General features: G+C 50.9%; 1 protein-coding gene across 2 annotated transcripts in view; it reads right to left on the minus strand.

Annotated features, from left to right (window-relative positions):
* The window catches only part of SCARA5 (scavenger receptor class A member 5), a 115,037-nt gene extending 94,822 nt beyond the window's left edge, over window positions 1-20,215 (minus strand). Inside the window, exons 1-2 of one of the 2 annotated variants that reach the window (XM_060102069.1) lie at window positions 20,101-20,215; window positions 31-159 (exon numbers count right to left, since the gene is read on the minus strand). In XM_060102069.1, coding sequence (XP_059958052.1) covers window positions 31-159; window positions 20,101-20,215 — 244 coding nt within the window. The remainder of the gene's footprint in view (window positions 1-30; window positions 160-20,100) is intronic. The other variant, XM_060102070.1, reaches the window with a different exon arrangement.
* Between the last annotated feature and the right edge of the window lie 5,472 nt (window positions 20,216-25,687).

The following is a 25,687-nucleotide window of genomic DNA, read 5'->3' on the forward strand; positions in this document are numbered from 1 at the left end:
AAAGGCCAGGATGGGAAAGGATGCTCTTACCTGCTAAGATGAAGATGCCCACGAGAATCAGGAAGACCAGCAGGTAGAGCCCAAGGACTGCGTGCTTCAGGGCCGACAGGGAGCCCAGCTGGGTGCAGCAGCCACCCGCCCGTCCTTTGTGGCATGGACCTAGACAATAAGGGTAAGGAGAAGAGGAAAAAAGACATTTGAAAAGCCCCAAAGCCCTTTTTCTCTTTTGGTCTCGTCTCTCCCTGATGCATGCAGATGTTCACATGGAACCTCTCACACAACTTCTGCACATCTGTAATGCAGCTGGAATGGTGGGAAGCTTTTCTGAATCGTGAGAAGCTTTTCTGCTTCTATCTCTCCTCTCACCCTCTGTGCTCATGAACTAGCCAGACAGGCATGCCCACAGCTCACGAGGCCACGCAAACCCACCTCCTAGAGCCAGTCTAAGCCACAGAGAAAGCTCAAATAGGCTGGAATATGTGTCCTTTATAAAGTGTTATTGTCCCATGTGATCAGGAGAAGATGGAGAGAATTTTAGAATGAGGTTGCAAACTCCAGCTTCTAACAGTGGCCTGGAAGGGATGTGGGCCAGGTGGGCCTGGGGAACCCAACAGTGCATGCCCAGTCCGGAAGAGGTTGCCATGCAGGAAGAAGGGCCGGGCATTGGCAGATCCAAAACTCACTTCTCAAAACCACTTCTGGCTTCAAGACAAGTCAGAAGTGATTTGGAGAAATCGCCCTTTTTTTAAGTGTTGACAACTAATTAGAAAAACAAAAAAAACCAAAAAAACCACTAGGAAGCGTAAACAAAACAAAACACATTTACATGCCAGATCCAACCACCAGTTTACAACCTCAGGTTAAGATTTACAGGAAAACATAGTACCTAACTTCCTCCTGTGAAACGACACAAGGCTCACCAGGTTCTGGCCAAAATGGAACAGCAAAATATCAGAGTTCGAATGGAACTTACAGATTGTCTAGTACAACCCCTTCTGTTTACAGATGAAGGACGTCAAATGTTAGTGACAAACCCTGGGTGAGGACCTAGGTGTCCTGACTCTCTGTCCTCTTTCCACTGGACTTCTCCTTCGAGACAGCCTTCAGATGGCCGGTGCAGAGGCCAGCAAGCTCACCAACCTCCACCAGCTCTGTCAGCTGACAATGGAGAGGAAGGGATGCCATTCCACCGTGACCCCCAGCATGGCAGGTAAGAATCTATGGAGGGGGGACTTCTCTGGTGGCACAGTGGTTAAGAATCCGCCTGCCAATGCAGGGGAGACGGGTTCAAGCCCTGGTCCGGGAAGATCCCCCATGTCGCGGAGCAACGAAGCCCATGCGCCACAACTACTGAGCCCGCATGAGCCTAGAGCCCGTGCTCCACAGCAAGAGAAGACACCGCAATGAGAAGCCCGTGCGCCGCAACGAAGAGTAGCCCCCACTCGCCGCAACTAGAGAAAGCCCACGCACAGCAATGAAGACCCAATACAGCCAAAATAATTAATTGATTAATTAATTAATTAATTTTAAAAAAAGAATCTATGGAGGGCATTTTTTTTTTCAAAGTATGCATGTCCCTATTATGCTCATTCTCCACCCCCTGCAAGGGAGAGTATTGCCAACTGCAGAACATCACGCATGGAGGCATGGGTGGGAACTGGAAAAGGCTGACAGCAGATGATGAAATAATTGAGAGTCAGAAAACGTTTGAGGTGCTTCGGGGGCTCCTTATCACCTCTCAGGTAACACTGCCACCTGCACGGCCTTCAGGAGGTTTGGTGACCACAAGGGAAATGGCGGTGACCACGCTGGTGCCCTGGTTCTCCAGAGGTATTGTTCAGTGAGGAACATTTTCCCAAGTTTTTACTCCATTTTATGGAAAATGCTGTTGTTAAAACAGCTAAGTAGGACTATTACATAATATTTCTGTAAAACATCGGGTACGATTTGGAACAAGTTGTCGAGAAATACAAATGCAGTTACCATTCTCATCAACACTTAAATGTTAGCGAATTTTCTAGACTTAACCTGATTTTCCACAAAGACTTGCACATCTTTCTAACTCAGCCTAAAGCTTCTTTTCCAGAATTTTCTATCTCTTTCCACACAGTAGGATCTATAACCTGTTTTGCTCCTAAATATGCAAGCTTCTTGTAGCTTTTTGTCTTTTTTTTTTTTTTTTTTCTCATGAGAGCCGCTGGCTGGTGGGTTGCAACTCCTAGAGAAAAGTTTTTTTCCCCTCGAGAGTCAAAGCGGTAGGCATAGCATAGTGTATTATACAAATATTAGTATCTTTTTTGGGGGGTGGTACGCGGGCCTCTCACTCTTGCGGCCTCTCCCGTTGTGGAGCACAGGCTCCGGACGCGCAGGCTCAGCGGCCGTGGCTCACGGGCCCAGCCGCTCCGCAGCATGTGGGATCTTCCCGGACCGGGGCACGAACCTGTGTCCCCTGCATCGGCAGGCAGACTCTCAACCACTGCGCCACCAGGGAAGCCCAAATATTAGTATCTTTATTGCATGGTTGTTCCAGCTCTCCTCATCCTTGCTTTTCTTGACATAATGATGGCAGCCTAGCTACTGGGAGGGGTCAGAAGGTACCCAGGCTGAAATGCTATTGTCCTTATGTTTATCCCCAATCCATCTTGGGCTTCTTCATTTGTTGCCTTTGTTTGACCCTCTTCTTATTTCCCTTGAAGGTGTAATTAAGTTCAACCATATGCTGTTAACTGTTCCAGTTTCACTGAAATGTTCTATTTCTTGTTCATTACACAAAGAAATCGTTCTCTCAAAAAGATGTTGCTATAACTTTCTGCATGTAACTTTTTTACTGAGACACAACAAGACATTATATTAATACTTTGCCTGAGCTTGAGGCAGTCTGTTTAGTAAGCTGAACATTAATACAGTAAAGGATTAAGTGCAAACAACAGACATTCACGGATTGACTAGTGAGGCTACTTACGATTTATAAAGTGCTAGCTTAGTGATAATGGTCATTCAGTTTGAAAGTTTTCACCTTGGGAAGGAAAACAAAGCAATCAGGACCCCTTCCTTCCTCTAGGAATGAAAACATTTTCCTAAACCAATCAGTCACAAGAGCAAGGGCTACTTTTCCTTTACTCCCACTAATTAGAGCATCATCCCTTTATTGTCAAGTCTGTACTAACTATCAATATTTGGCAGAATGGGGGAGGAAAGTCACAGCCAAGAAGACTGTTAACTTGCTTCTTGCCCTATTGCTTGCATGTGTATTGCCAACTCATTGTAAGAGTGGGGCGAACTGCAATGATATAGTTCTATTTTTTCCCCATCAAAAAAGAGTAGTTCCCTTCTCCTCTACCTGAGGCTTCTGTCTAATAGCAAGCACCCCTGGTGACAGGTCCCTTCACCAACTTACACACACAACATAGACCTTCCTCTGAGAGAGCTCAGTCCTTTTAGCAAGACTCAATTACTTGCGCATTACACAAAATCCATTCTAGATAGAACATAAAAAGGGTTTCAAATAGAGATTTTCCAGAAACATTCAGTGAACTTCCATTCCACAAGCGGAACTTCACTGAATGTTTCTGGCACGATGGCTAGAGAATATGATTGTACGGGAAAGAAGACAATTTAGGGGAAAGACAAGTTACTAAGTCTGCCCAAAACACATTTATTGACTTTTTAATATAACATAGCAGCAGCATGTTAGCTGAGTAGACCATTCAAATTATTTAAGCTTGGTGGAAGATTGAAAACACTCCAAAACAATGTAATCAGTAAAAACAGTATGCTCATTTATTTTTTAAAAAAAGTAAAAGAAATGAGCCATCAAGCCATGAAAAGACATGGAGGAAGCTTAAGTGCCAATTAGTAAGTAAAAGACACCAATCTGAAAAAGCTACTAACTGTATGATTCCAGATTTATGACATTCTGGAAAAGGCAAAACTATGGGGACAGTAATAAGATCAGTGGTTGCCAGGGGTTGGGAGTGGGGAGGGAAGAACAGGTGGCGCACGGAAGACTTTCAGGGCAGTAAAACTCCTCTGTATGATACTGCAATGATGGATACATGTCATTATACATTTGTCTAAGCCCATACAGTGCTCAACACCAAGAGTGAACCCTAACGTAAACTATGGACTTTGCATGATAATGACATGTCAGTGTAGGTTCATCAGTTGTAACAAATGCACCTCCCTGGTGGGGATGTTGATTATAAGGGAAGCTGTGCACGTGTGGGGCAGGAGGTACATGGAAACTTTCTGTAATTTCCACTTAATTTTGTTGTAAACCTAAAACTGCTCTAAAAGTTAGTCTGTTAAAAAAAAGTAAAGGGTTTTAAAAAATATATTTATTTATTTGGCTGCATTGTGTCTTAGTTGAGGGATCTTTGTTGCAGCACTCAGGCTCCTCTCTAGTTGTGGTGTGGTCTCTAGAGTGCACAGGCTCAGTTGCCCTGAGGCATGTGGGATCTTAGTTCCCCAACCAGGGATTGAACCCACGTCCCCTGCAGTGGAGGGCAGATTCTTAACCACTGGACCACCAGGGAAGTCTCAGTAAAGGCTTTGACTTATGGATTGTTGGGGTAAAAACTCTAACAGACTTTTATTGAACACCCACTGTCCTACTGTGGTAGCCCTACTGTGGTAACCAGCCTTCAAGATGGCCCCAGATGATCCCATCCCCTTGCATAGTCTCCTTCTGCATTGTACCAGGATTGGCTTGTGTGACCAGTAGAATATGGCAGAAGTGATGGTGGGTCACTTCTGAGATGAGATAAAAGACACTGCAGCTTCCTTCTTGCTTACTCTTTCTCTCTCTTGAAATATTCATTTCGGGGGAAGCCAGCCACTATGTCATGAATACACTATGGAGAGTCTACATGGTAAGGAATAGAGGCCTTCAGCCAACAGCCACGTGAATGAGTCTGGAAGCAGGTGCTCCAGCCAAATCAAGCCTTCAGATGACTACACCCTGGCTGAGATCTTGGCAACAGTCTCATGAGAGACCCTGAGCCAGAACAACCCAGCTAAGCTGCTCCCAGATTTCTGTCAGATTGGACTATATGTATATCCATATTTTCTGAGCATAATTTTGTATCTGAAAAAATAAACAAAATCTTGGATTTCCTTGCACACCCATGGCCTCCTCAGAAACGGAGTGAGATAACAATTTTTGTTGTTTTACGCTGCTAAGGTTTGGGGTCATTTGTTACGCAGCAGTAGATAACTAATACACTATGTAGACATTGGGAAATACAAAGATAACAAGCTGTGTGAGGGAGAGATTTTGTCAGTGTCATTCACGTCCAACTTTCCAGTTCCTAAACCACTGTCTGGCACACAGCAGGCACTCAGAAAATATCTGTTGAATGAGAGATGAAGATACAATCACTGCCTTTCAGATGCTCACACCCGAGGGAAAGAAGACATATAAACTGATAACTATCACACAGGTGTGAATGAAGCAGATGTAGAGGGGCGATATGGCACAAACACAGCCTGGCACTGCAGAGGCAGTGAGTCCTTCTGTGTTGCAGGTCATCTCAGGGTCTGCCTTGAAGAGGCAGCAACTCAGCAGGGCTTTGAAGGACAGGCTTTTGTAGATGGGCTGAAATCCGTTATCTTTCTCTCCAGCTTTATCGTCTGATTTATAGCTATTAGAAATTTGAAAACTGTGACTTGAAGAAGAAAACTTGCTTCCTCCGTGTGAGAACTGTTCTGAGGAAAGTACCAGACCAAGCTGTTAGTTATTAAACATAGTCGTTGCTTGCAGATGTGGTCACACACAAAACCAGATCGAGGGAGAGAATGGCACCAAGAAAACAAAACAAAAACTCTTGCAAGATCTGGGAGAATCAAGGGAAAGGGTTTTCATCTTGCAGTGGCCTCCAGAAAGGCAGGTGACATCTCAGACGATCAGGAAGCCAAGAGAAGGAGGCTCAAGAGGCTTGGAGAGGACAGTGACTCTAAAACGGCAAATAGGAACTAAAAAATAAGTACAAAGTGACTTGCAGACTGGGTTCCGAAGGCCAGGCTGGGAGATGTTGTGTGGAACCGTGCTTGGTGATGAATGGCTAGAAGCAGTCCGATGGGTGGTTTCCCCATCTCTAAACACCCATCTCCATGTAGCTGAACAATTTTCCTGTAGCTGAGTATCCCTGGGCTATTATTTTCTTTCTCATTCCACTTTTTTTTTAACTCAAATTTATGTAAGAAGGAAATCTTATATCATCCTCATAAGTGGAAAATTAGTATCTTCCTATTCCATTATTACTAATGGAATAAATAAATGGTACTTATTCCTTTAAAATAAATATCTAACTATTAAAATAACAAATTCACACCCATATGTCACCTTGAATACCACTATCGTATATAGTCACATTCTGAGAATCACTGACTTTAGTAAAAGTAATTAAATCACAGTTCAATGCAAGTTGTGGAGAAAAAGTTGATGCTCTCCATAGAAGAAGTCACTTATAGAGAAGCAAAACCAAACCTTTTAGATGTTCAAGATTAAGAATAATCTAGAAGGTAAAATGTTAAGGATTAAGTGCCATTGAAATAACCACATCAGAACCTTGCCCTCATCTCTCATACTAACCTCATTATTCACAATTGTCGATTTCCATCTCTCCCTGCCCTGCTTGTCTAAAGGTCCTCTGAGACTCATCCATTTCCCTACGCATCAACCAGCACACAGCAGAACTGCAATAAGGTTCTTTGCAAGAACAAAGATATGTGCGACTTCCCTGGTGGCGAAGTGGTTAAGAATCCACCTGTCAGTGCAGGGGACACAGGTTCGAGCCCTGGTCCGGGAAGATCTCACATGCCGCGGAGCAACTAAGCCCGGGTGCCACAACTACTGAGTCCACGTGCCACAACTACTGAAGCCCGCGCACCTAAAGCCCACGCTCCGCAACAAGAGAAGCCACCGCAGTGAGAAGCCGCGCACCTTAACAAAGAGCAGTCCCCGCTCGCCACAACTAGAGAAAGCCTGCACACAGCAACAAAAACCCAAGGCAGCCAAAAATTAAATAAATAAATAAATGTATAAAAAGAACAAAAGACACGTGTAAGTCATTTATTTTTGGTGCAAAGGCTGGTTCTTACAGTTGTCGTATGCAAATAGTTGACACATTTTTGTTGGCTGAAAAACAAATTTTTGAGCAAAATTTTGGTCTGAAAAAATAAACAACATCTTGGCTTTCCTTATTCACCCATGACTTGGAATAGCCACTTAGTGCCCACACAGGTGAACTGTGGGAGCAATTCATTGGAACTGAATTGGCACTTAATCCTAGCTGGGCATCATGATCACGTGTGGTGCTCTTGATGCCATCCAGAGGCCTAAGCCACAACCCTGGACATTCTTGTTCTGATTCAATGATGAAATCATGCATCTATGGCATCGAGGTACCCAGTTCTGGAGTAAGGCATTTGTCATATCCAAACAATGTGAAGACACATTTTTGGAAAATCAATTAAAGTCTTTCTATTATCAGAGCTTCGTTTAATTTTTTTGAACTTTGATTTCTCTTTAATAGGACACACACAAAAGGAGGTTGCCTCAAACTATTGTATTATTCCCAGAGGTTAAAATTGTGACGAGTTCCTTTTAATCGTGAGAACAAGAGTACCCCCTAAAGAGCTTTTGCTAAAATACTGCTTCCTGAGGGTGGTGAAGTGCTTGGGAGCAAGGATTAACGAACAGAAAAGGAAAGTTTATCTGAAACCCACTTGGTCCCAGGCAGCTGAGCTGAGGATGAGTCGTGAGATGGTCCCCAATGTTAGCAGGAGCCTCAGAACCTCTGGGTCTTTGTTTCCCTGTACTATATTAGGCAGGTGAGGGTCCCTGACACTCTCACAGGGGGACAAGCATGGTTTTGGGGCTCTGTGTAGACAGATCCAAAGCCTGCCTCTGGCACATATTGGCTGGGAGACAGGAGAAAGCATTCTGAGTCAGCCCTTGCATCAATTTAGCCTTTCTTTGCAAAACTGAGTTTTCAATTTCTTAACCATAATTTGAAGGCACTTGGGGAGTTATCTGTTTGAATTTATTTTCCTTCCATTTGAAAAAATACTCACACATTGCATCTGATAAAAGTGGGTATTTACTTCTTTCCAAAGAACCTGGGTCTAAACAACCTTAAAAACAAATAAAAATAAATAAATAATAAAACAGGATGAAAGGATTCAATTGTCACCTAATTGAGTTTTACCAACAACAAACACTCGGCCAAAATTGGTCGTTGTTGTGCTCTTTGGTCCCACAGCTCATACACAGCAGGTGGAGATAAGGGTTTATGGCCGGGAGGGACCTTGGCGCTCATCCCATGCAAGGATCTTGTTAAGCCCTCCCAAGGTGACTTCATCCTCCTCACTCTGGTTACTCATCCCTCACTTTGTTCATTGTAATAGGCAGCCCCAAATAACCTCTGTGTTTGAAGTTGCCACCACTTTCTGGCTTTCATGGAGATCTCTGTTTACTTTTCCTCAATCAAGGGAAGAGGAGGGTGTAAGGCAGGGACATTACAGAGCAGTTTCATCTGAGGTGAGTCTAAGAGGGTCCCAAACCACCAACCGGGGTGGGGTGAGCACCAATCACCTCTGCCCTGTTGGACCACACACCTGAGTCTTCAAGGCAGACAGCCCAGTGAGGGCGCCAGACAAAGGAGACTACAGTCCTCTGCATGATCCTATGGGATCCCATTTCTAAGAAGAGGAGAGGGAGGGATGGGGGAGCTAATTCAATCTAGATGTTATGATGACCTAGGACAGTTTCTCCAAGTACTTCTAGAGATATTTTGTAACTTCCCTGCAATACTTGTTATTTTTTCCATCCCTATCTATTTCTCAAGTTACTCTGCATAAAAATTCTTGAGAACAATCAGGGGCTTGTGTGCTTATTTATCAGCAGTGGGAAGGGACCCTGGCTGGTGTGCATGTAATTTTGCAGCTGGGGCTGACGGATGAAGAGAGAGAGCCAGGTGGGAGGGGTTAGAGGTCAGTCAAGGTGAGCTGGCTGGTCACTGCAACCCAGGAGGAGGGGAGAGGCCAGGGAGTCCCTGGAAGAAGCAGCAGGTCCTGGGGCTGGGGGAAGATGCCCATACTCTCACCCAACACGGGCAGTGCGTGGATGGGAAGAAATGCTGTCTCAATGCAGACAGACTCAAAACAACAGTGGGCTCAGGGTTTGGCCTAAATCGGGGCCAAAGACCCTCCTCCAATAGAGTGGCTCTGGATCCCTTCCAGAAAGATTCCCAGTTCCTCTCCTGGCGCCTTGTCAGAGGAAATAAGTCATCTGAAAATGTATTAGCAATGTGGAGGCCAGGGCTCAGCTATTTCCACGTTTAAATCATTACTCTTTCCAGGCTGCTAGACCAACCTCCCGCCCACGCCTTGGTCCACCTTGGTTTGATGAATTGGTTTATCCTCGGGGCAGGAAGGGATAGGTTTAATACCCTCCGCCCCACCCCGTCTCACTCCCCCAAATCCCACCACCAACTGAGTTGGAAGGGCCACCTGGCTGTTTGGTTTTGAAGACAGGAAGGCTAAAGTCTCAGCCCATGCCACCTGTACGGGAGGGAGCTGGGACTGTCCCTGAAGCCTCCAGGCTCAGAAGCCTCCAGCTCTGGCCTCTGCACAGGAAGCAGTGCAGGCTGAGCCACAGGTGGGAGTTCAGCAGATCTGAGCAAAGATGATGGTCCTCAGACCCACCGAACCTCTGTCACCTGCTAAGGCCTAGAACCAACCGTTGTCAGGTATCGAGCTTCACTGGGAAATCATGGCCAATAATGGGATAGTTAATAATGAGAACGGAATTGCACCCATCAATCACATTTGTCGAGGGTCAGCTCCCAGAGAACAGGGTCTGTGATTCATCTCTGGATCCCACAGGTCCTGGCATATAGCAGATACTCAATTAACATCAGTTGGCTGTTTGTAGATAAGTGAGACTAATAAACTGAACACACATTTACTGGGCCTTCCAAGCCATTGTTTAGGCTTTGGTAATAACCATGTGTTCTAGTTTCTGTATTTGATACTTTGATATCTTGGAGCCTTGGGATAGGAAACATCCTCCTCTCCACCACTCAGTTCACCTTTGTATCCAGGACTTGTGCTGTTTCCTTTGGTGATGGAGTTTTGCCCCTCCAAGAGAGGTTCATGATCTCCTAGGACCTAAACTAGATACAAAGAACTTTGGGGCTTTGAAAACTTACCTAGAAATAGAGTAGCTAGAACAACCATTTTTATATTCCTGGTCACAAACAGAACACTTTAGCAGGAGGGCCTTTCTCAGAGGGCAGGGAAAGGACACACCCAACAAGCTGAGGGTCCTGGGGCTGCCCTGGGCGTCCCGAGGTAGGCAGGCTTTTCTTATTTCCACCCACTGGCAAGACAATGCCCTTTTCACCTTCAGTCTGTCAGCATCCAGGGACACCCCCCCCCCCGACCCCGGCCCCCAATCCCCATAAATCTACATGTGAAAGGCAGCTCCCCCTGGACACATTGGAAATGCTTAGAATACTTAAGATGTCATATTTACATTTTAATAGATGTCCTTAGGTCAGGGTTGGGAGATCATCATAGCTCCAGAGGGAAGAAAGGAATTCCTACATAATATACTGAGGTCAGAATGGGACCAGAGAACCAAGATGCCCAGATAGAACTTGCCGGGCAAAGGGACAAGATCAAGCTCACTGTTACCCGTGCACAAACTATGAGATCATTTTCAAACAGAGACACTGTTAAGAGTGAATAGTGTTCTATGAATCAACATGCAGGGAGAGCCGAGCGCCATAAACCAAACGGTTCCTGCGAGCTTCAGACAGGACACTTGTCCCAGTCTCCCCTGCCCTCTTAACACTTTTCAATCTGCCCCTCACAACCTGATGGCTGCCATCTGCCGCCTTCGGGTCTCTGGTACATTTTATCTTCCTAGTCCCTCCTCCATCAGTTGGAGAAACTCACCCACGCGGCGTGTCAGGAGACGAGGCCAGCAGCCAGCCCCTCCCTGCAGCCCCCTCTCTTACCAGGACGTCCTAAACACATGGCTTCTTCCGCCCGCTATGAACATCTTGGGTTATCTTGACTTGAACTCAATCTCAAGCCAGAGAGCAGGAGGTAGGGAGGTACCAGGGAGCAGGTGGGCTTCAGGGCACCGTGCGGAAGGCTGGAACCATCACGGGCCCCCATCGGCTCTGTGGCTGGGCCTTAGGTTAACCAGCATCTGCATCTGCAGGGCAGGGTCCCGGCCAGTCCTACCCTGCTGGGCTCCCTCTTCATGGCCATGTTTATATCTTCCGAAACCTACTGCTGAACTCTGCATATGCCGTTTAGACTCCAGCCCAGAAGCCGCAGGAGATGGTGGGGGGAAGGGGGAGGATGCTGGGGAGAGAGGGGCCTTTCTCTGACCTAATGTCTGTAGAAGATAGTGTCCCAGGCTTCCTCTGAAGCCATGTAAGACCCTGTCCTTGTGCTCTTGTCCAAACCTATTTGGGTTTATATCTATTTCCTCTTAGAATAATTCGCTCCATCTCTCTCCTGCAACAGAGCCATTTATTCCCACGGCCCCGTCCTAGCTTTGTCATTGCCCAGGATGTCTCCACCTCTGAAACCTGAAACGCCAAGAATCCACTCTCAGCCCCTCACCACCAGCAGCCTAGCTCCTGAAAGGCCAGGGTCTCCGAGTCCTGGAACCGCAGTGAACAGGGTGAGCTACGCTGAGGGGCGGGGCTTAAGGACCAGGCAGATGTGGGTTTGAATCCAGGCTCTGCCTCTGACTACATGGGGGACCTTGGGCAATTTGCGTCACCTGAGATGTTACCTTCTCATCGACAAACTGGGAATAATAATATGTCCTGAGGTGTTTTTTAAATTTACCTTCATTATTTTTTTTATTGGAGTATAATTGCTTTACAATGTTGTGTTAGTTTCTGCTGTACCACGAAGTGAATCAGCCATATGTATACATATATCCCCTCCCTCTTGGACCTCCCTCCCATCCCTGCCCCCCACCATCCCACCCATCTAGGTCATCACAGAGCACCGAGCTGAGCTCCCTGTGCTTTGGAGACAATGTATTGAAGCCCTGAGCACAGCCTGGTGCTCCATCAAGGGGAACCATTGTATCATGATCGCTTGTATGTATCACATCGTATCATCACTGCTACAGGACCCCTGACCCCTTCCCACCACCTCCCTTGGCCTCCCCCGATCTCCCTGCCCCCACAAGAGCCAAAATGATCTCCAGAGCTCCTGGAGCTCCAGGACAAGGCCCCCCTCCCCTGGCCCACACACCATGGTTGGGAAGGGGGCACTGGTACCCTAGGGCTGTGTGCTCCTGGCAAGACCCCTATCACCAACACTCAGGCTTGCCAGTAGTTCTGCCCTGAGACCAGCACCCCAACCTCACTGAGTCCTCCATCCTGACTTCTCTCAGCCCCACAGAAGCCCCAGGGCTCCCCATCACCCACCATAATCCCCAGACAGCCTTGTTTCTTCTCCTTTGACATCTCCCTCCCCATCTGCTGAAACCTTCTCACTGTGGCCCAAGATGTCCCAGCCAGTCAACCAAAAAACCTTGATTTCCCCAACCTCTGATCGAACATTTCCTTTTCTTTCTTCTTCTAACTGAACCCTGCTTCCCTTGTCTTCTCAAGTATGGATTTCTCTCTCCCATATTCATGCAACTGACCTAAGGGTGCCGTAGGTGGCTTTCTTTGCTCCTCGTTACTTCCAGAACCTTCTCTCTCTTCTCCATAAAAATCCCAGCTCTCACATCACACGACTGTACACTTCTCCTTGCGCTAAGGGACACCTGCTCTCCTCCCCATCTCCGCGCTCACTGTCATTCTCTCTCAATCTCCAGTTCTGACTCTTCCTTACCTTCCCTCTCCTAATGGCACGTCCTCCCTGATGCACTCGAAATGTGGGCAAAAATGAGACGGGCTCGGAATGCAAAATACACACCAGATTTTGAAGGCTCAGCCCGAGTAAAAATGTATAAATATCTCCATCACTTTTACAGTGATCACAAATCAAATGGATACTATTTTGGATATACTGGATTAAATCAAATATAACCCTGTATTTAAATTCAGTTCGTCTGTGTCTCTCCCGTTTTGTGTGGCTACTAGAACATTTAACATTGCACATGTGGCTCACATGACATTTTGATTGGCTCTACCAATCATCAAGGCCCTTTCTTAATCCCAATTTCACACGTCCCAGGTGAGAGCTACCTCTCAGGTTTTCCTGGTGCCCTCCGTCCAGAACGCCAACTCGGCATTCCCTGACCTCACCAGGACCTCCTAACCATGGACCCCACTGTCTTTCCACCACCCTTCCCGTCTCCCATCCAGCCTTCCCTTCTTGTCCGACTTGCGTTCCATGATTTACGCTATCCACTCTCTCCCACAGCCTCCCCTCTCTCGTCCCTCTCTGGCGTCCTCTCACTCACTGGGCAGCGCTCTGACCCTGGTTAAACCTAACGCTGCAACTGCACTGCATCCACAGAGCGGAGCACGGCCGGGAAGGGAAGGACATGCCTCCACGCTCCTGACTTTTCAGGAGGACTTCCTTCCTTCCCAAGGCAGACTGCGGAACTCTCCCCTCTAAAGGGCACTTCCATTTGAAAATGAATCACATTATAATGCGGGGTCTGTGTCTTCTGGGGACTTGAAGCCCCTTGAGGGCAGGAACCAAGACCTTTTATTGCTGCACTCACCAGCAGCACCGTAAAACCCTGTCCTCTTTGGATGAAGGAGGTCCCAGTTCCCTGTGTGGACTCAGGTGCCCGGGGTGAGTGAGGCTGTCTGTAGTCTGCACCAAACGCCACCCTCCACCAGTAACAATGCAATGCACCCCTCGACTCTTCTGGTAGCCAACCTCAGGGACCCACTGTCTCTGATGGGGGTCCAGGGGTGGACAGACCCACACCTGCCACCGAGCCAGGTGCCCTCGGGACCCAGAATATTTCTTACAGATCCTATTGTACTCTTTGGAGATTAGGACTAAAAGAACTTGCTTGGTTTCCTCTAGTCTTCACAAGGAAGCCCACTAACCAAAACTCTGCCTTCTTTAGCAGAAGGAGGAACCAGCCTTAAAACACCATCCAGGGGCTTCCCTGGTGGCACAGTGGTTAGGAATCCGCCTGCCAATGCAGGGGACACGGGTTCGAGCCCTGGTCCGGGAAGATCCCACATGCTGCGGAGCAACTAAGCCCGTGTGCCACAAGTACTGAGCCTGCGCTCTAGAGCCCGCTAGCCACGACTACTGAAGCCCGTGTGCCACAACTACTGAAGCCCGTGCGCTTGGAGCCCGTGCTCCGCAGCAAGAGAAGCCACCGCAATGAGAAGCCCACGCACCACAATGAAGAGCAGCCCCTGCTCACCGCAACTAGAGGAAGCCTGCACGCAGCAACGAAGACCCAACGCAGCCAAAAATTAATTAATAAATTAAGAAACAAACACTGTCCAGGCCAGGGGTCTCTGAGAAGTGGCGTGGGTGCTTCCTGGGAGACCCTGCGTGGCAGCAACTCTCCCTGACCTCCCTGTCTCGCCCTGTCCTTCTCCAGTTCCCCAACATGTGCAGGGGACTCCCCAAAGGGCAGGGAGATGAAATAAGTGTGTCTCGAGGGTGCACTGTGTCCAAGGTGCTCTACTTGGGTTCTATCATGTGATTCCCCCACGGGTCCTGTGAGTTGAATAACATTATTCCCATTTTGCAGATGGGAACACTGAGGATGAGAGGGTCAGGGCCCCAGTGAAACAGAGGGCCCACTTAAATTAGGAAATGTCATAGAACTTAATAAAGGGAATATATGCAAAGGTGTGGCCAGGGTGTAAGATGCCGACAAGGGCCAGAGTGGTATCCTTGGACTGTAACCACCTCGGTTACAAAGCCCAGGAGGGGAGCAGTTACTGGAGCCTAGAAGGAGAAAGCCCGAGTGGAGAGGGTGGCTTACCAGGGGCTGTGACCTCGGGTGGAAGGACACAGGGGCCCAAGGTGACCCCATAGGGCAGGAGCTGAGGATAAACACGCAACCTCCCATCTTCCATCCTCCCCGTCCTGCCAGGGCGGCTCCCCACAAGGCGGAGAGCGGCGTGTGGCAGCGGGTGGGAATGGAGGGGCAACAGAAGACACCCCGTGCCGAGCCCAGACCTGCCAAAGTTCAACATCTTGGTACCTCCCTGGGCTGTCCCCCTTCTTGTGGAGGGACAGTCCCTGGGGCCCAAGAAATCCAGGATCCTTCCTGGCCACCAGCCCCCAGTGAGCTGGGGCAGCTGAGTGCACCACGGCACCGCATGAGTTAACATCTCTGCTATTCTCCTGCTCCAGTGCCGGATTCTCCAACCTGTAGAGGGCTGGACCCTCTGTGAGGCCCCAGCCAGACCCTCCCAGGAAATCCACTCCCACCCTTGGGCAGCTGCCCGGCAGCCCTCAGCTACGCCAGATGAACCAGGGAGATGTGATGGATGAGAAAGTAGATGTGGGGGCTCCCTTAGGAGAATAACTTAATTTTATGGGGCAGGGACGCAGGAGTGGGGAGCTCGGGCCCTAAACTCAGCAAGCGGCCTGGCTTGCAGGCGTTGGGCGCGGCCAGGAGCATGTGTAACTCATTACCTCTGCGAGCCTCCCATTTGCGGCCGATGGATGATGCTGGGAGCGCGGTGCAGGGCCCGAGGCCACGGGGTGAGCGTGACTGCAATATTTTTCTGACACTAACACCTCTCTCTGGCCCTTGGAGAGAGGGCCGTGGAGGAGCCAGGCCCGGCTGAACACCACCCACGCCCAGCCCTCCGCCTGTGGGCGCCAGACTGGAGAGGCTTCAGCTGTCGGCGGCAGGAAGAGAAAGGCAGGACCAGGGAGGGGAGGGGAAGGGGAAGGGGAAGGGGGGGCACAGAGGAGGGGGGTGAGGAGGGGTCGCGGGCCCAGACAGCCCCTGTGTGGGTTTCTGCTCCAAGGGAGGTGTAGGTGGGCCCTGAGGTCAGCGGGGGCTTGGCTGGAAGACCTTGGAGGTCGCGTTCTGCCGTGAGCCCACCCACAAATTCCAGCCACACAGGTGGAGCCCATGCTCTTGCCCCGCTGGAGGCCGGCAGGTGGGGAGCGCGTCTTCCCATCCACAGCGGGGCTCAGACACAGGAAGGAGGCGGCGGGGTCCTGAGAGGTGGCCCGGCCACGGGGTGCAGAGGATGGAGAGGTCCCGAAGGTGTCACCGTGGAGCAGGGGTGAGAGAGAGAGCCTGGAAGGATGTGGGTGGCACCATGGGGGAGAGGGGCAAGGTGGCCTGTCATGGCGGCGCCTACCGGCCCCTCAGCTTCCTCCTCACCTGGTGCGTGAACAGAGGGGAAGGGATGGGGCCAGGGACCTGTAAAGAACGCCGCGTTCACACCCTGTCTTTAAAGTCCCACCTGCGTTAACGCCTGAGTCATACCTCAGTATCTAGGCTGCAGTTTTGCAGCTTTGCTCCCCGCCTGATCCCAAGATCCCCGGGGCCAAGAGGAGGCACCCCCTCGCCTCCCATCTCCCCGCTTTCAAGGGGGAAATCCTGGGAGGGACTTGGAGCCCCTACAAGGCCTAGCAGACGACACTGCTTTCATTTACTCAAGGCCTGGAGTCGGGGGTGGGGGCGGCTGGCAGGGTCCCCACCTCCGTCCACCTCTGTTTTCCCATCAACGTCCCTCCGCCCCTACCAGCCCCCCCCACTTCCTCCCTCTCCTGTGACTCCGCAGAGGTGAGGATCAAAGCAGCAAAGTGCCGGGGAAACAGGTCAAATCTGGCTTGAATTTCCCCAAGTCGGAGCTCACCATTTTCCTCTTAGAAATGAAAGGGAAGGGGGAAAAAAAATCAAACCAGAGACCTAGGAGCCTTTAGGTGGTGATTTCATCTCAACACTGCAGTCTTTCCGGGGTCTTCACGGCCGCCCCTCCACCCCCGGCCCCATGTCTGGCGTCCAGGAATGAAGTGTGGAGGAGACCCAGACGATGTGGAAATCAGGTTTAGAATTTATTTGTTCTGCCACCTTTAGATTTCAAGGACCCCTGTGTTTGCTCAGCCGTTAGTCTGTTCATTCAGTCATTCAACAAATATTGATATTTGTGAGCACCTGCTGTGCATCAGGCTGGGAGACACTGATCAACAAAACAGAGATGCCTGCCCTGGTCCAGCCTATGTTCTTCCCATGAGGAATAGAGGGTAAAGGATAAACATGATAAATAAGAAAATGATAGAGTGTGTTGAGGAGACTAGGACTAGGTGAAAAAGGAAAAAGAGAAGCAGGGAAATGGGTGCGCAGGGGAGGACAGGAAGCCCTGACACAGAGGTGAGATTTGAGCAAAGACCAGAAGGAGGTGAGGGGGACGCCTGGAGGGTCCGGGGGCAGTGTGTGTCGGGTAGAGCGTGCCAGCAGGTCCACTGTGAGGGCCAGAGGCTCCTTGGCCACGGTCAGTGCCTGGGTTTTTATTCCCTTCAACGTGGAAGCCTTTGCTGGGCTTTGCTCCAACTTAGGTTTTAAAAGGACCACACTGCAAGTACAACATCCAAGTCTGTTTCTGTGCCCAGAATTTTAGGACTGGATGGGAGCTCAGAGACACCCCCTCTGCCCCTGTGGAGCACTGAGATGGAGACACTGAGACCCAGAGAGGGGACGTGTCCATCAGGTCACATGCCCCAGGGGGGCTGGGGACAGGGGAGGGAAGAGTCAGCATCCAGCCTACATCTTCCGACCTCTGCTGTCCACACTTCATGGGGGTGCTGCAGCTCAGGTGACCCCTGGGACACTTGCTGGCCTGGTTCTAAAACTGCCCTCTGACCAGATCTCCCCATGGCTGGGGTTACTGTTATTTTTCAGTCCTTCTGGTCCAAATGGCCTTTTTTAAAATCTCAGGTTCAGAAAAGGGGAGGTAAGATGAGGTCAAGAGAAGGGGGAACCATGGTCCAATGACACTCCCCAGGCCTCTCCCCACCCCTGGGGTCCCCCTGCCATTCCCTTCCCCACTGGCACCCCAGGATGGCCCTGGTGGTCCTGCAGTTACCTCCCTGAGCTGTACCCCAGTTCTTTCCTGCCAAATCAGGCCTCTTCACTGATGGGCCAGTGGGGAGAGAGGCTGGATGAACGATGTGAAGGCCAGCTTGGCTTTGCTGATGTACTGATGGGGAAAAGCTGAGCACTGGTAGTGATCCAGCTCCCTGGGGGGGAGGGGGGGGGGCTTCCTCTCTTCCCAGGTGTCATTAACTTAACAGAAACACTGGCCTGCCTGGTGCAACTCAGCTGGTAATACCTTTCCCCAACTACCTCTTTTACAAAATTGTATTCAGTCTTTAAGGCCTTTACCAGAAAGGCTTCGCCCTGCTTGACTTTAATAATCACACATATTTTTACCTCCTTTACATGGTGGGTAATTGTCCCCATGCCAGTCCCTCCCACTGGGGTCAGAAGCTCTTGGAGGGCAAGGATGGTTTCATTTCTCTCTGGAGCATCTCTGGCACCTAACCCATAGCTTGACACATTGTGGGTCCTCAAAATGTGGTTGTGGGCTGGAATTCAGAGGAAGGGCTCTGATGGTGGGTAGCTTACTAGGGCAGGTGACGAGCCCAAATCTCCTGTCTCCTCTCCCTCCTGAGACAATCCCTAACCCCTGCCTTTCTGAGCCACCCAACTTCCCTTCCTACACTCAGTACCTCATGGGAGGAAAGATGGGGTTGAATGAGGGGGAGTCATTTCTAATTTTGAGTAATTTCAAGACAAAGGCAGTTGGCAGAGTGGAGCACAATGAAACATGGTGCTTGAGAAGAAGGTTGAATAAAGGCATCTGGGATGGTTAATTTTATATGTCAACTTGGTTGGCCATAGGGTAACCAGATTAAACATCATTTCTGGGTGTCCATGAGGCTGTTCCAGATGAGATTAGCTTTTAAATTGGTGGAATCAGTAGAGCAGATTGTACTCCCCAATGTGGGTGGGTCTCATCTAATCAGTTGAGGGCCTGAGTAGCACAGAAGGTGGGGGAATTCACTTTTTGCTTCCTGCCTGACTGCTGGAGCTGGGACATATCAGCTCATCCTTTCCGGCCCTCAGACAGTGATCTACACCATTGGCTTCTCTGGTTCTCAGGCCTTCTGACTCGGACTGAACTATACCACCAGCTTCCCTGGGTCTCCACTCTACAGACAGCAGATCGTGGGACTTCTCAGCCTCCATAACCACGTGAGTCAATTCCTCATAATCAGTCTCTTTGTGTGTGTAGACATCCTCATGCTTCTGCTTCTCTGGAGAACCCTAAGACAGCCTGTTTCCATCTCATTGACCATAAGTTTTTACAAAACTCTCCTGTGAGTTTCCTTCTACTCATCTTTGAAGTGGGGATGAAGCTCTCATCTCCTATACTCACTGCATGGAGGAGTGTATTCTTTCAGGCAATAAGCATTTATTAAGCCTACTTACAAGTATCGAGCTCTGTGCTGGATGCACAGGAGTTGGCCGTTAGCAAGGTGCTCTGAGCTCCTCTAGAGGAAACCGCATCCGTTGAATCTCCAGAGTTTTAGCAAATGACCAGCCCCCAAAGATGCAGCGTGGTCTGGGTCACTAGGATGGGGCCCCTTCCTGTGCCATGACCTGAGGCCTCAGGCCCAGGGGAGGATGAGCACCTGGAGAGGTGCGTTCCCTCCTTGCAAATGCTTTAGGAAGTGCACTGGAGGTTCGTCACCCGAGAGTGTCTGGGCTTCTTTGTTCAGTTGCCTTTTGCGTGACCCCAGCCTCACCCAGAGGAGAGGATGGCAGAGAGGCAAAAGGATTGCCCTAGATGTCAGGAGACTCAGTGCTGGGGCCCCTCTATGACCGACGAGCTGTGTGATGCTTAATGCTTTTCTCAGTTTCCGCTAGCTCATGTGTAAAATGCGTCTCATCTTGCTGGTCACACAGGTGTGTTGAGATGCATGAATGAGAAAACACACAGAAAAGACCCTTCCGAGCACGCATTTCAACCTATGCAGTATTGTGTGTGTGAGTGGGAGGGGGGGTCACCAGCACCCTGGGGCAATGCCAGGATCGGGTGGAGGGGGCAGGGCTGATCTTGCGCCTAAGACCGAGCCAGAGGCACTCACCGTCCTCACACAGGTTCAGCTTGGACAGGCTCCTGCCATCAAAGGGCTCCTCAAAGATGGAGCCAGAGTCGCGGTCGCTCACGGTGGCGTGCAGGTACATGGCTTTGTTCTCCATCGCGTCCTGCAGCAGCAGCAGGAGAGGCAGGCAGGACGCAGGGGGGAGAGAAAGAACATCAGCTGTAGGTGGAGACACAAATGAGTGGTGACCCTGAGCCTGAGCACTGGGAAACTCCCTCATCAGCAGGCATCAGCCACTGGATCCTTAGGACCCCAATTCCCCCTCCTCCACTTCCTTGGCTTGGGGAGGCCAAGGCCCTTTGGACCTTTCTGACCATGGGATCCGTCCCCTCCCTTTCATAGGTCTTGGTGGGGCTGGAGCCCTGCGCTGGGGGGCACCGAGGGCCATGCTGGGTGGGGCTGGGAGAAGCCAACCCTCTTGACCCAAGCAGAGGAGTTTCCAAGATTCTGGAGCCCTGGGCACACCAGGAAGCCCTGGGCTCCTGCTCTGTGTTGGAAATGGAGGGAAACTAGACATAAAATGGGGTACAGAGACCACCAGCCAACACAGGTAAGACCACAACTGCTCCCAAACCTGGCTGGGCTGGCATGGTCACATGGGCTGGGATCAGGGGACCAGAGCAGGGATTTACCCCCATAGGAGCCCAAGGGGCAGGTGGCCTCAGTGAGGTCCCCTGGACACTAAGGTCTTAGGGCAGCCTTAGACTGGGGAGGGCCCTGGTGTCCGATGGCCTCCTGAGGCTGGATTGCTGGGGCTTGGGGGGGACCCCATGGAAGTTCAAGGATGTCCCATCAACATGGGGAAATGCTGTGTATGCTATTTGAAAGGAACCAGCCCCGTTTGCACAACTGTGCACAATGTGATCCCATTTTGTAATATCTACACATGTCCCAAGTACGTGATGGGAAAGATGATATTCAGAGATGTTCTGGGTTTCCCTGGGTGAGGCATGTATTACAGGACTCTGTTTGGGATTGTGGGGAATTGTGCTTATTTTTGTTTGCTGGATTTTCTGGGGTTTCTACGATACGTTTGCATTCTTTGCGTAATAAGAAGAAATCATTTGCGGAGCCAGATCACAAAGTATTTATTTACATGAAATACTCAGTATCCTTTTCCCACATATACACTCGGTGATGTTGCAAATGACTCTCCACTTTCTGCTCAGTTCCAGCCATTGATTTATGTTGACTTTCCGTTCTGATGCTCTTTGACTATCTGGATATTGAACCCCAAAATTCGCTTTTAAAAAGTGAATTCTTTGGAAGATAAAAGCCCCCCCCCGGGGAGGATGGGTGGGTCCCAGGCCCAGCGTGAAGCTAACTCAGCCCTGAGGCCCAGAGAGCCTAGCCAGGCGTCTACCGCTGTGAGAAGGGGACAGGGCCTGGCAGGTGGCAGTGGGGGGACAGTGGCCACTGGCTGAAGGGAAAGGAGGCACCCACCCTGTTCCAATAAATAGGGACAATGGCCAGACCCCCTTGCCGGGCACAGCAAACACAAATCCCCTATTTTCACAGCCTGACTTTTCTCTCCAGAGACCTCTGACCTCAGGGCTGAGAGGAGGCCAGAGCTGACCCGTTGCCATCCACCTGTCCTTCCGCTGGCCCGGAAGGGATGGCTGGGGCTTCTGTTCTTGACTTCAAGTAATGAGATGCCGTCTGCCTCGCACACATGGTCATGCATGCACACACACACACGCAGGCACACACACACTCAGGGTGTTCCAGGCCCTGTGGGCCTTTCCTCCAGCCAGTGGGAGGGAAGGGTGGAGGGGAGCCCGCAGCCCTGCCAGCATCTCTCTTCCCTGCCCTCCGGGATTCCTGGAGAGACGGCTCCCAGCCCCGCTTCTCCGGGCTGCAGTTGTGTCCAGTGTGCGAGTCCCCTGATGCTGGCCCTCTATCTAAGTCCTCCACCCAGGGAGGGCCTCTAGGTGCGGCCCTGGGCAGCTCCACTGCTGCTAAGCTACAGGGGACCCTCCCTCGTTTCACAAGCGCTCGCGCGGCGCCCCGCCCTCTGGTCTCAGTCCTGGGGAGCTGCAAAGCAGGAGGCTGGTGTCTCCTCTGAGAGAGAGAACCCTCTCTCTGCCAAAGACAACATCAGCTGCCGTCCAGAGCCCGTGGGGTCTCCGAGAACCAGGGGTGGAGGTGTGGAGCCGGGCTTGGACCAGCTTCCCTCTCTGCCCATCAGCTCCTGGATCAGAGCTGGAATGCGCAGCGCATTATCTGGAGTGTGTCTGTAGGGCGGCCCCTCCCCTGCCCCTCCGGACCCCTCAGCTGGTGGAGCCCTGGGGAGCCTGCTGGGAAAGGGGCTGAGCTGGAGGCCAGATGCCGCGCCATGAGATTGGCAGTGCTCAGCCGGCGCTGCTAATGTTTGCTACTTGGGAATGAAACCTAAGAATGTTCTGTCTGCCCCAGGTTTTATCTGGGGCTGCTTTTCTTTCTTGGGGAATGGGGGTCAGGAATTTGGACCTTCCCAGCGTTGGTCTTATAGCCTTTGGGCCAAGCCTGTGCAACTAATTGCCAAGTGCAGTGACGACACAGCAATACCTCCCAGCCCCGCACCCGTGTGCGTGCAGCCCCCGCAGTTCAGACCCTTTGCCTTTGGGACCTCTCTGCTTCCCAGGAGCCCTGTGAGGGAGGCAGGTGGCATCGGTCTGTCATATTCCCATTCTAAAGATAAGCCAACCGAGGCTCAGAGGGGAAGAACCGATGGATGTCAGAGAGGGTGAGGCTTCCCACCCAGGGCACTGGCTTAGCGCGAAGTTGCTCTGTCCGGGAAGCATGTGGCAGTCCCTTTTGGTGGCCCCCTTTCGGGCCCAAAGTGATGCAGTGAAGAGGGCCAGGTTAGGTGACCTGGAGCCAAGAGAGCTGGAAGGGAGAGGACCAGAGCCACAGAAACACGGGCAGGGTGGAGACACCAAAGGGACCTGTGGGGAGTGCGGGCTCAGAGGACACGGGGTCCCATCCCGGCTCCACTTCTTGTCCCTGGGGAACTTGGCCCAATCAGCTGAGCTCGTTCAGCCTCAGGCCATCACCTCTGTGACAGGAAGAACACATCTGCTAGCCACTTGGTCCCAGTGAGCCTCGTGTGGGGCAGGGCATGTGGGAGGGCTGTATGGACAGGGGCATGCAGGGAGTCAGTGGTGGAGTCTGGTGAGAACCAACAGCCCCTCAGCATCTTCTGATCCTGCCAAGCAGCCAGGTACAGGGGTCCCTGGTCTCCTGAGGCCACCCTCCTGCCTAGCCAGTCCCAGAAACAATGCCATCTGGATCCCTTTGCGAAAGGCAATCACGAATGCAGACCAGAGCTGAGAGCTGGAGCCTGGTGCTCCAAGTACCCCTCTGGGCAGCAGCAGGACACAATCAATTCTTCCTGCTGAGGGGGTGGCCCCAGCCTTGCTGGGTTCCAGCATCTAACTCTACAGGGCCCGTAACTCATCAAAACTAAATAGAGATCACCCTGAATGTGGCCCTCTCTGGAGACAGAATCGCTGAGTCGGTTTTAAGCCCTTTCCTCCTCTAACGGTACTTAGTTCACCTAAATCATAACCCAGAGCTGGAAAGGCACAGATGGTTTATAAATAAGCTCTGCCTTCATACGCTCCACCACTGGACACACCTGCGGGCACGCACACACACGTAAAGGGACTGTCACCTGTCCTATCTGCTCCCTGAATAGGCTCTGGAGCTGTGCCATGAGCCTGGCAGAGTTGCCACTAAAGCAATCGCTTCCTCTGGCTCCCAAATGCAGGCTCACACCCACCAGCCCAGGCAGCTGGATGAGGGCCCAGCAGATCCCTCAGGCTGACAGCTAGGACTTTCCCACCCAGCACTAGCACCTCCACGCTCCACGTCCTGGGGATGCTCAAACCCAGCGCCCTGTGACCCCTGGCTGCCTTTAGGAAGCTATGCCCAGGTGCTAGGACAGAGTCAGCACCAAGACTCACCTGAGGGCCCCCAGTGGGCTGCAGCGACCGTCCCCTCAGTTCCTGGCATTTGCCATGGTGGCTGGAGAGCTGGCTGCCGCCACCCCCCCGAGACCCAGGCGGCCCCTCAGAGCTCGTTCCCACTGCCAGCCAAATCCAGATGGAGTCATAGAAAGAGGCTGCACCGTGCCCAGGGTCTCGGGGGTCACTTCTCCAGGAGGATCAGGTCAGGAGGCCAGACTCAACCTTGTGCCCAAGTGGGAGTCCCTGTCTTGGTGCCCCGCCTCGGTCAGCCTTGGGCAGCGCTCGGGAGGTGTTCTGTGGAGGCACCAGCGGCTCTGCGAGGTACTGTCTGAGCTGTGAACTGCAGCTGCTCTGGCCGCCGGGCTTTATAAAGTTCTTGGAGCAGTTGCGAGGCTCCTATGGGGTCTGGAACGCGTCTCCCTCTAGTGGCCAATCTGAGCATTACAGCCCCACGCAGGAACACCCGCTGGATCCAGAGCAGCCTCGGTCTTGGGGACTCCACCCGCTTGTTCTAAAGACCCTGCTCAAGGTATTTTTGGAACGCTTCTAGCGGAATGGCAGCTAGACCTGGCTTATGAGCCGCACAAGAAAACCAGCCTTGTAAATTTATTCCTAGGACGGAATTGGCATTGCTCGGTTCATTCACCGAACTTAGCTTAGAATTACTTTCTGTGTTTTCCTGGAGTCACATCCACCCGTAAAGGACACAGATTGCCTGATTCAGAAGAGGGTTCTGGGAGTGCTGAAGGCACTTCCCAAAGTCAAGTTCAATGCAACTCAGTAAGGAAGGCAGCATTTCTGGAGCACTGACACTGCGCAAAGGTCGGGATACAGAGGTGAGTGAGAGGACCCCGCCGGCCGCAGGGGGTTTCAGTCCAGGCTGAGAAGTGGGCTTGGGCACAGATAACTGTAAACCTAGTGTAAACCTAAGCATAACTGATGACGTGTAAAAAAGGAGATTTCACCAAAATGTTAGGGGGGTAATTACCTTCAGGTTGAGGTGGTGATGGCAGAAGCATCAGGGAAATTCCAAAAATAGTCTGAACCAAGGCACATGGTCAGTTTATGCGTACGCCGTCCTACCCCCCACTGTCTGGGGGACACAGCTCTGAGGTGACATTCACGAACACGCTTGTGTTTATTGTTTACGAGCTCAGCCTCAACCCCTGAGGGTCAGACCTCATACAGGAGAATAGTTTGCCAAGGCTCAGCTCTCCCCACTGTGCAGCCAGCAAACCACAGCTGAGTCACAAACGTCTTGGTCATTTGCAGTGACTGCGCCTTCTGACCTGCCCTGGCAGGCAGCTACAATGTGAGGTTCCAAGGCTCCGTTTTACAGGAAAAAAAACCCAGTAATTATATCATAAGGATGATGATAATAATAATAATTGGAGAAGGAGGAGGAAGGAGGAGGGGAGGGGAGGGGGGAGGAAGAGGTGAGAAAAAAACACTTCATAATATATACGCTGTGCTAGGCAATTCCAAGTGCTTTTCATATATCAACTCATTCAACCTTGACAATAGCCCTATGAGGTAGGTACTGCTATTATTCCCACTTTATTGAGACGGAAGAACTAAGCAATATGTCCAAGGTCAAGCAGCCTGTAAGTGGCGGAGCT

This window comes from Mesoplodon densirostris, chromosome 6 (genome assembly GCF_025265405.1).
Source record: "Mesoplodon densirostris isolate mMesDen1 chromosome 6, mMesDen1 primary haplotype, whole genome shotgun sequence".
Taxonomy (NCBI): domain Eukaryota; kingdom Metazoa; phylum Chordata; class Mammalia; order Artiodactyla; family Ziphiidae; genus Mesoplodon; species Mesoplodon densirostris.